This window comes from Halyomorpha halys, unplaced genomic scaffold (genome assembly GCF_000696795.3).
Source record: "Halyomorpha halys isolate HHAL.00 unplaced genomic scaffold, Hhal_1.1 Scaffold1518.1, whole genome shotgun sequence".
NCBI classification, from domain to species: domain Eukaryota; kingdom Metazoa; phylum Arthropoda; class Insecta; order Hemiptera; family Pentatomidae; genus Halyomorpha; species Halyomorpha halys.
The window spans coordinates 71,281-82,911 of NW_027108385.1; the positions used below are offsets into that span (position 1 = coordinate 71,281).

The 11,631-nt window shown below is 29.5% G+C and overlaps 1 protein-coding gene across 1 annotated transcript in view; it reads left to right on the plus strand.

Moving 5' to 3' along the window:
* The first annotated feature begins 2,474 nt into the window (after positions 1-2,474).
* LOC106689900 (dnaJ homolog subfamily C member 9) overlaps positions 2,475-11,631 on the plus strand; it is a 10,877-nt gene continuing 1,720 nt past the window's right edge. Inside the window, exons 1-4 of the mRNA XM_014435111.3 lie at positions 2,475-2,696; positions 2,782-2,934; positions 7,970-8,080; positions 10,596-10,807. Of these exons, the coding sequence (XP_014290597.1) occupies positions 2,603-2,696; positions 2,782-2,934; positions 7,970-8,080; positions 10,596-10,807 (570 nt within the window). The 5' untranslated portion in view covers positions 2,475-2,602. The remainder of the gene's footprint in view (positions 2,697-2,781; positions 2,935-7,969; positions 8,081-10,595; positions 10,808-11,631) is intronic.

The window sequence follows — 11,631 nt, forward strand, 5'->3', positions numbered from 1 at the left end:
CAGATGCTCCAATCAAGTTTAGCAGCTTTAGCGCACTTGCTCAGCCTCCACTGGCTCATTACCAGTGACGCGCGAGAGGGATGCTCTCTTAGAAAGAGCTCTGCTCTACTCCTCACAGGCGGGGGATAGAGTGGGCTCAGGGATCCTCAGGTCGATTGTGTAAATATTGTATATTAGAGTGTAAATGTGACTGGAGAATATTTTATTTATTGATTTTAGTATGAATGTGATCAGTCATCATTGTTGCCCTATTGCCCAACAACTTTGTGGCAGATTGTAATATCTATCAATAAATAAAGTTTTGAAACGCTAAAAAAATAATTTTTTTCACATCTGGGGGGGGGGAGGTAATGGCCACCTCCTGTCTGCCTCTGCGTACGACCGAGCCAATGTGTTTCGGTAACCAGAAATGCCAAAAAGAAGGTTAAGCCTTTAAAAGTTGAAGAAATGAGTTATGAAGATTTCTTTGATTTTAAGAAAGATGCAGAAGAAAAATTGTACTTAGTACTCAGAGATCATGATACTTTATTCTTAATTTAAAACAAATTTCATCCTTTTTTTTCTCTCAACCTTTATTCTTTACAAATTTCTTTGTAAGAATTTTACAAAGAAATTTGTAAAGAATAAAGGTTCAGAGAAAAAAAGGATCAAATTTGTTTTAAATTAAGAATAAACTAAACCACTCTCAAACAAGAATAAATAAAATAATTAATCTAATGATACTTTATATTCTTCAATATGGCTAGACAGACAATAGTCGGAAAATTTTCTTTTGAGAACCGCAAAACCGTTGAAAAGGCTCTCTCTCAATACATTGTTGAAACTATTTTTTCATGGAAGCCTTCAATCGTGAAATATAGTAACTGACATTTACTGTGAATTTTTGGCTGCTCTGGATTTTTTTGAGCTAATTTAATCGATTTTGGGGGGGGGGATTTGTATTTTTAAAGGAATGATATTAGTATTAAATTATGATACATTACTTCAGCATTAAAAAAAACTAATTACCAAACATTTTAAAATCATAAAAGTTTTCATTTTTTCAGTCAAGATGTTTTAAGACATTGTTTTTCTAGACAATCCTCTTAAGTACAAATAATTTGTAAGAACACAGTTTATTTGCATATGGAGAAAGGAAACCATTTTTTTTACAATTACATTATTAAAATATATTAAAATCTAATGGCATAATAGATGTGATAATTTCTACGGACAACAGGAAACAACAACGGAAATCATTATCAAAACGAAGAAATGAAACCATAATAAAAGATAGCAAGAAACAATTAAAAAGGAATCAACAAAATGTTTTAATGATATATTTGTTCCGAGATAATGCAGACTTATGTTGACAAAACATTCAATGGAATGTAGATTGCAGCAGTTAAGTAAATTGGAATATTGCATAAACACAATGAAATGTAGACTTATCATAAATTTTTACAAGGTTCACTAGTCGTAATGTTAACATTTATTGAGTTGTAGAAAACTAAGATATCCAGGACAATTGTACTTATGAATATGTAAATTAAAACATAGACGATATATCAATTCAACATCGTAAACAATATAATGTTAGTAGATAACATTACGAATATTCATACATATAATTTTTAAAGAAATGTTTAAATACCATTGCTGCTTTAAATATAAAAAATGGAGAATAAAAATTATGATAAAGACATGCAACTAAAAATAACTACTGTGTGAAGTTCCAAAAATAAATACAGGTTAATTTAAAGGTCGTAATTAGATTAATGTGAATGGGGATTCTTTAGCTTAATATTTACTATCAAATAAGACTTAACAATGTTAATTTAAATGGAGTAAAGAAAAGATGACTTCAATTACAAAGATTTAGAATGGAGATGATAAGACATAGCAAGATGTTAATTTTTACAAAACAATGATCACTGATCTAAGTAAAAAAATATTTACTCACCTATGGGCAGCTTTTCGGTAATATTTCTTTCCTTTTGTTGGTCTGGAACCTATTGGTCCGTCAACCGGCGAATCTGGCGCCAAGTCATTTTTGACATAATAGCCTTCACTTGAACTAGTCATTTTAGAATTTGAATTTATATCTTCAGGGAAGAAAAAGTAGATTCGAGAGCGTATAAATTCACCACAAATTTGAGAATTCGGAATCGGGTAACGAACAATTTCGTAGAGATAAAACGAACCAAATGAACAGTAACGGCACCCCAACCAGGTGCGCTCAAAATGATTAGAGGTGAGAACAGTGCAAGTGACGTCATCAGTTGTTGTGCCCAGCTGATAAGTTATCGATGATACCTTGATGGATTCCTTTTACAAAGAGAAATAAATTTTTATTCTTATACAATCCTCTACTTTAATAATAATTATATCTAAAAATTTTTAACTTTTTTTACTCTCATTTTACATATCTTTAACTCTACCAAAACATATATTAAAAATAAAATAATTGAATCAGAAGGGAACCGAACAGCTGATGTAGTTTCCCGCCGTCTAAGGCTCTATTTCTGTTGTAAACATTGAAAGTAGAATTACATCACATCACGTTCGCTTTTGATTTGTCCAAATCTTATTTGATTTACGCTGTTAACATTTTTTTCTGATAATGTCATCCTTTATGAAATTGTGTAAAAATTACTATGGAACAAAAGATTTGTACGAAGTACTCAGAATTGGGAAGAAATCAACACCAGATGAAGGTAGTGTTTTTAACAGTACCTAATATCTATTAAATTTGACATTTACTTTTCTTTCGACAAAATCTAACAATCCTTCATATTTCAGTGAAAAGAGCTTATAGAAAGTTATCTTTGGAAGTCCATCCTGATCGAGTTTTGGAAGAAGAGAAAGAAAATGCTACTGAAAAGTTTAAAATACTTGGAAAAGTATATTCGATTTTAAGTGATCCAGAAAAAAGGGATGTATATGATGAAACAGGTATTCATTAATGTTATTAATTCTTCATGACTGAAGTTGAATTCTGCCTAGTTCTTAGCTTGGAAAGGTGTTTTTTGAATTGAATCTATTTAATATTTTAGCCTATTGTGTATCAAGAGAAATAGGACTAAAATATAGGTTATGAAATATTTTATCTCATTGAATTTTCTATTTTTCATTGTTTTATAATCATTTCAATACCTTGTGTAACTTATCAAACCAAAGTGGTTTACATCTCTCTCATACTTTTTTATATAATAGAGTAAACCACTTTTTACATCTCTCTATTAGTTAGAAAAGTTCTTTGTAATCACTGAGTAATATTTTATTTTACAATCAGAACTACAGACACTGAGTAATATTTTATTTTACAATCAGAACTACAGATTACATGTGAAGCAATTTGAGCTGCGAGTAGTACAATTAAATGAACAGTAGTATAATTTGTTAAATAAGGGATAGTCCGTCATTAGGCTAACAGGCGGTATATTATAAAATTTATCTCATTAAATTCAATTATTAGGAGACAAACATTCTTCTTTAAAAGTAAAAACAAACTTGGTTGATTTTTTACATTATTTATTTTAAATCTTTTCCTATGATAAAAAAAATCGTATTAACCAATTTTAAGTTTTTACAATGTACTTATAGTTAATGAGACATTTTATCTAAGAGCAAAGTAATTCTAATTGGCATTAATAATTACCTCTATATCATATTCTAAAAGTTATATAAACAATTAGGAAATATCTTAAAACAGTTTTGTTTATAGATTACTTTTATTTCTTTTCTTACTCTTTCGCTTCTCATTGCAAAGGGGCCTGTATACAGTGGAACCGGTTCTCTTGATTTGGTATTATCATCACCATGGTTCTTTCCAATTTCGGTCCCCTACCTTTTTATGTACTCGTAATACAAAATCCTGGGTCTTCTCGTAGTCGGTTGGGATTCCATTGTTTTTCTAGGTTCTAGAAAACCAAAAAAAAAAATACAAAAATAGCTATATATATTTTGACATAGTAGTCTTGATAATAAGATATAAAAAGGAAAAATAAAGTAGGGTTAAAATTATATAAATATAAGTAAAATGAAAATTATTTACTAATAAACAAAAAGAAGGAATAATAATAGTATAAGTAGTATAAAAAAAAATTAGTATAAAAATAGAATATTTAAAAAAAAGTTTATGTAAACTGTTAGGTTAAAAATGAACAGGATACGCAATAACGTAAAAATAGCAAAAGCAGATATTAGAAAAGAAACTTTAACACACTTAATGACGGAGAATGAAGAAGTAAGTTGAGATTAAATAAACATCAAGTAATAATAAATAATAATTATCAAAAATAAGTTAAGAACAAATCAGAACCATCAACCTGTTCCAATTAAGATATTTCAAAACAGTGAAAAAAAAAACAGAAGTATACAGAGCGGATGCGACCGTTGAACGGTTTTATTTCAAATATGCGAAATGCAAGAAACAGATATAAAAATACAATAATAATAAATATAAGAATTATTTAATTTAGGAAACCGAAATATAAATTAAATGATAGACTACTTAACTTTTATATACCGATAGAAAATATAGTTAGGATAATACAATAAATGTAATAGAAGTAAGTAAAGAGTATAAAATAAAATGGTGTAAACCTGAAGATACAGAAGAATTATATAATGATAACTACCGGTTTTGTATTGATTGTGATAATAATATTTTATCTACATTGATAATTGTGACCCTCAGAACAACATAAGTAAAATGATACAATGTAAAGTGGAATAAGCTAATTTAAACTTTGTGAAGTGAAAGTTTACACAGTAAATGGGAAATTAATAAAAACAATGGATAAATAAATCAAATATAGTATAAGAACAATAAAATGTAAGTATATTGGTAACATGATGAATGTAAACATTTTTTAAAATAAGTAATAGACTATTGAAATAAACAAAAAAAAAATTAAAGTAGTGATAGAATGATAACAAATAAATGAAAAAAGGATAATAAAAATATTTGGTGATGATAATGATTAGTGAAATAAGTTAATAGATTACTTTAAATTAATTTATGTTTATGGAAGATGATGCTTAGCGAAAATATGGCAAACTGCTCCTTATCTCGTTTCTGATTCAGTCTCATGGTGTCTTGCCTGCTACTCGAAACGGATATTTCATAAATCATATGTCCAACTTTCAGATCCATACAATAAGGTCGCCAGATAAACAGCTCCACAAAGATGTGGAGTTTTATGGTCTTAAAAATCTGGTAATTTAATTAATTTTAATAAATTGCAATTTTCTTGATTTTTTAATTCTACTGGACTATTTTTAGTCTATAGTAACAATGTTGCTAACCATTGAAATGAGATTGTACAGATATGAGAAGTCCTTAACAATCTCAAGCATCATAATAATTTGTACATGTGCCTTCTTCCTAGAGGTCATATCGATTTTACTTTTTGTAGAGTTAATTGCCATTCCTTTTCTAAGAAGCTCTTCTTGGGATTCAGTTATCTGCTGCAGTCTTCCTTTATCATTCGAGACGAAAACAATATTATCTGCGCATAAATATGGCTGTTAGGATGATCCTAGACGAAAGGATGTATGGGACAAGGAGAGTAGGAAGACCTTGACTTCGATGGATCGATGGAGTGGCAGAGGATGCCAGGTCTATCTTGGGAATCCGCAATCGGAGAGCAGCGGGAACCATTAGAGAGGACTGGCAAATGAAGTTGCGGGAGGCCTTGACTCTACAAGAGTTGTAGCGCCACAGGTGATGATGATAAATATGGCTGTAATAATGTTGTTTCCTATTACAAATCTCTCTGTTCTCCTCTTAAATATCTTGTGAATCTCATTCATAAATATAATGAAAAGAAATGGACGTCTTCTTATTTTAGACCTTGTGCCACTGGAATAGGATTTGAACTCGTACCATTTTTTCTTCCCTTTGGATTGTAGTAGTTTGATTCTACCGTCAGGAAACAGGCACATTTTTTGCTCTTAAGACTTCCCATATAATTGGTTTTAGGACAGATTCAGAGGCATCCTTGAGAACCAAGAAAGCTGATATATGTTATGTTTCTGAGCTCAAAAATATTGTCTTAGCTCTACTAACTATAGATCAATATGCCCCTCCTTGATTGCATACTAAATATTCTCTTCATTCTTGGAACATAAACTAAGACAACTTGTAAAATGTTATATTAAGAAAGAACAGGAATTTTTGATTGATTTGGGCTTGTAGTTAATACAATCAGTAGGGGTCCCTTTTTTGTGCATTGGCACTATTATACAATATAATCCACTATAGACAAACAAAGGCACTATAAATCCTCAAGAAAAAGCGTACTAATTTCTTATTAAGAAGTTAATAAGAAATGAAAATTTCATTTTCAGGTAATAATTTATTTTATTTTAAGTAACAATATTACCTTAAAAAAAAAAAATTGAAATTTGATCGGTATTAGCAAGGATATGGCTTTGTATTACCACCTACATAAGCAAAAGTATTTAAATCGGGCCTAATTTTTTATGTAAACTTTTCAACGGATCTAAGAACTTGCATCAAAAAATGCATTTTTGGCTATTAGTTTCTGAGGTTGTCTGTTCCACGATTATTTCTAGAATTAGCAGGCTAATTTATATTTGTCTATTGGATTTTTATATATCCATATGAAAGGCAACTAATTCCTCACACCGAAAAAAAAGTGGTTTAAATCTGACCACTATTAATAATGATAAGGGGCATTGGAGTTTTTACCTTTGAAAAGTAACTTGCTGTTTGTTACGGTAACTCGTTCACTTTTGATTTATTAAGTATTGAATAATTTGAAATTTATGAAGGTCTCTCTACATTCCTGATGCTCTTTGAGGGATAGTTAAGTTGCAAATATAAAATGAAACAAAAAAAAAAAAAATTATATCTGTACTGCTACAAACCATGAAGATTCAAGGGTGCAGTCCTTTGTAATGAAGTACTGTTATTAGACCAACAGTTGTGCAAGGAGGTGATTTGGTCATAATAACGTTCAACTGCCAGATTTTTACCTAATTAAAGGTACCCACTTTATGTGGCTGGCTGCTCCTGAACCCACAGGACTGACTCACTGCTACTTTGAAACAGAAAATAATTATGTGCCACAGCCGGATTTGAACCCTGATACTTGGAGTTAGTGGAACAGTGCCTTAGCAATGAGTAAACCATTCCCCAAATAAATGAAAAAAATAAGTAAATAAAATGTTTACTGGAACAATATTAATGAATATGTTATTCTTAACTACTCGTAATTGTGTTATTCTTAACAGTAAAAGTGAGTGGATATTGTTGACCTCAGTCATAACAAAATAAGTCCTAATGTACATTTCATCAAAAGTTAACCAAAGTCAAAATTTCATGGTTACGATTTATTTTTAATTTAATATAATCAATTAAGCAGTGGTTTGAATTGAATATAGTTCTGCAATATTCATATCCTTGAATTATGCTTGTATTATTTGATGCTTTATCAATATGAATTTCTGTGTAATTGAGTTATTTTAACTTCTATATGTTTATAATTTCAAATTTTGGTATTATGTTTTGTCATGTTTTCACTATATTTATTTTTTATGAAACAACTCATACCTTAAATTAAACAAGTTTGATTATCCTTATATCTTGTTTTTATATCACTGAAGCAGATTTGCAACATGTGCCAAAATGGCTTATAGTAAACAGTTAAAAGTCCTTTATTGTGTATTTCTCTCACTTGTTTTCATAAATTATGAATATGTTTCTGTGTTTAATGTTTTTATTCAAACTTTACTTTTCTTTGATGTCAAAAAAATTGAAAGAATCGTTTTTAGAATACAATAAAGAAAATAAATAAACTAAGAACTTTTTAATATTTTAAAACAACCTGTTACCTTTTATTAACCATGATCAGTTTTCTTCTATTTGAGTAGATTCATAATTTCTAAGTTATTAGATTAAATATTTACCTAAAGTAAATAATGCCAAAATGTTAATATATATGAACTTTATTTAAAGGCTGTGTTGATGATGATGACTTAAGCGGTAGAGATTGGTCACAATATTGGCGATCTTTATTCAAGGAAATATCTTTTGAAGATATTATCGACTATGAAAAGAAATACAAGAGTAAGTAATTTGTTTCTTTTAGATGCATTATCAAACCTTAGTATTACTTCTGAATATTTTATAGCTTCACCATTGATGAAGTTGTGTTTTTTTTTTTTGTTTTTTTTAATTTCCTTTAATAAAAGCTAAATTTCCGACTTAAATTATCATTTCATCTTTTAAATAAACGATCTAAATTACCACTTACAGAAAAACTAAAGTTTTATACTTACCTTCTCAGACCTATTTGGACTTATGGTCAACAAATTTACGGATATGCCAAAAAAACTAACTTACTGAAACTGCAACCATTTCAATCAAAATTACTAAGACTGATCAGTAACGCTCCCCCCTACATCAGTAACAAGAACTTACACGAAGACTTACAAACTCCCTCCGTACAAACAACCATTAAATCATATAAACTGTTTCACGACACACTTTCAATACACACTAACCCTCGAATTCAAGGACTATCAACACGAGACTTACCAGATATGAGACGAAGTTTACGAAGGAGCTGGAATAGGTAGGGACCTCTTAAATTGATTTTTAAATTTCAATTTTAATGGAGAGCCATCATTGGATGACCTTAACCTTTATGCCTTCATAAAATTTTTGTTTTGTTTTTTATTATTTGTTTTTTCTCTCTATATATCTCATTCGCTGGTTGTAAAAATACTTTTACAGTTGTGAATAAACTAAATAAAATAAAAAAAAAAATTGGTTTTAATAAAAAAATTATCATCATGTATATTTCTAATCTTATAATGATTTATATAGTAAAAAATAGTTTTAAATGGGAAAATTAAAGATTAAACAACTATAAAGCATTATATGTATATATGATTTACTGTACTATTTCAAATTATGAAGAAGATGGTCGGGGGAGGGGGGGTGCAGTCAAAAGGAAACAAAAAGTAGTTAACTTTTTTTGTTTTCTTTCCGCACACATGATCATCTTCTTCATAGCTATAATGTCCTATTGTATATTGCATGCTACTTGTGATTTATATGTGTTTCCAAAAAAAATCTCAATTATTTAATATTCTTTTCCTGAGTTTCTGGAAATTAGTTGGGCTATTATTCTAAATTCCAATACCTGAGAGGCAGTTTTGATTGTGTTAAGGCTGACCTTGTAAATACAGTTGACTCTTGAAGATTTGAAACTGAAGACATCAATGAACCAGTTCAAATTACCAGAGTTTAAAATATTAGGAGTTAAAAAAAATCAAAAGAGAGATAAAAAAAAACTTAATACCTAATAACTAAAAATAAACAGGAGTTGTATTTCAAGTATTTATGAGAAAAAATTTCTATTAAAAATCTATATATCCACTTTTGGAAAGTTATATTTAAAAAAATTATTAGTGGTACATCTGATGTAGATGAACTAAATTTTTGTTGAAAATGTAGGTTTTATCATCCATCTAATGGCAGGAAATTTATATTTTGAAGTAAACTAAATAAGTTTTAGGTGTAGAACTTTAATTTCTAAAAAAAAAAAATGCACTTTTGAGAAGTGCATTTATTAAGTTTTGAAAAAAAAATTCTTCTACATAGTATTATCTTTACATTAAAATGCACAAAATAATGAATGAATAAGTGCATATTAGCAAAACATAAAAATAGAAATTTTTTTATTAAACATTTACCATTACAATCCACGAAGGGTCAGTGGTGCATACTGCTTACTTTGTAAGTAATTAGAAGTTCAATTACTTGGCCAACGGTTTTGCAAGGAGGTGATTTGATCAGAATCATGCTCGACCATCAGAGTTTTATCCAATTTAGGATACCCACTTTTTGAGGCTGGGTGTACCCTGGAGAGCTCCCAAACCCACAGGACTGACTCAATGCCTTCAGGTAACAGATAATAAATATCTGCCACAACCAGATTCAAACCCGGGTGCTTGGAGTTAGTAGTCCATTCCCCTACCTTTGAGCTATCTTCTCCGCATAATTAAATGTTAATTATAAAATAATCTGTGATTTTCTTTTGGTTGAACGCCCTATCTTTTCCGATTTCATGACGGCTTCGTTATCTTTTGTTAAAACTGTTATATTCTTTAAAATGTAAAGTTTATATTCATTATAACCACTCGAGAAACCCTGAACCTCCCTCTCTCACTCTCAATTTTTTAAATTTCTTTATTATCTTTTTTCTTAATTTGATAGTTATATCTCACTTACTTCTACATTAGTACTAAATAATTAGCACTTCAAATTCTTTTATCCTAAGAGACTAAGCAAATAGTCCTTGCTTGTTCCATAACGTTTAGTCCTTTACATTGATAGTCCACTTAATTCAATTGCACATATTTAAAGGACTCAAATTTAATCCAGTTTGAAAGCAGACTGGCAGTGCGTTGAGATGTGAGTTGGGATCAAATTTTCACTTGATATTTACTAACTACTCTTTTTATTATTATACAGTGGAGTAAAATTCTAATTTCAGTTGTCATTGATAGATTATTATGCATTTAATTCAGATTATCAATTATTATTATACATTTAATTCATTATTATATCTCAGACAGTGAAGAAGAGTTGGAAGATTTAATTCAGTCTTACAAAAATGGTAAAGGAAGTATGGATTACATTTATGACCATGTTCCATTCGCTTCACCTGAAGATGACGACAGGCTTAGAAATATATTACAAGAACTTATCAATAAAGGTGAACTTCCCAAACAGAAGGCCTTTATTAATGATACTCCTAGGAAGAGGGAGGCTAGGAAGAGAAAAGTAAGTAAAAGCTCTAAATTTTTTTTTCCTACCGATACTAGGTAAGTGAAGTAGTCTAATTGGGTCTAATTTTCAATATGCAGTTTTCAATTGATCTATCCATTATTATCAATATCATTAATTGTTTCGTATAAATCTTACCTCTACAATATAATATTTTATCTTCTATTATCTACTTATTTATTTTATGTTATATAATTAATATATAGGGGTGACGGTAGCAGCATGGTAACACGCCTGTCTGCCAACCCAAAGGTTGTGAGTTTGAGTCTCTGGCCCTATCCGGGATTTTTTCAAGCATAAAATTTTACAATACTCAATTTGTGAGGCCTGTTAGTTAATGGGTGGCACTCACCACATACACAGGTGTAGGAGTGACGAACTCACCTTATGAAAGCCGTCATGAAACGCGTGATGTATTTCCTAAGTACATCTCGCGACGCCTTGGACCTCCATAGTCTGCCGCACCAATAATAATAATAATAATAATAATAATTAATATATAATTATGACGATTGGTTATTAATTCTTACAATGTATAGGCATAGTCAGTAAATTCAAAATACATGGTACGAGTATATTAAATTTTGTCAGCTGTCTGGATAAAAAAAATAATTATTTATTTGAAAATTAATTATCTTTTTATTTGTGGTTACATTAAGAAATTGTATTGGTGGCCACGTATTAGATCTACCAAACTATTAAAACTATTATTCTGTTGTTGCGAGCTATAACCTAGTCTATTATTAATTTATTTATTTCTACATTACTTTAAATATTTTTACAATTTGGTATTTTTTTTTAATACTTCTATTTATTACTTT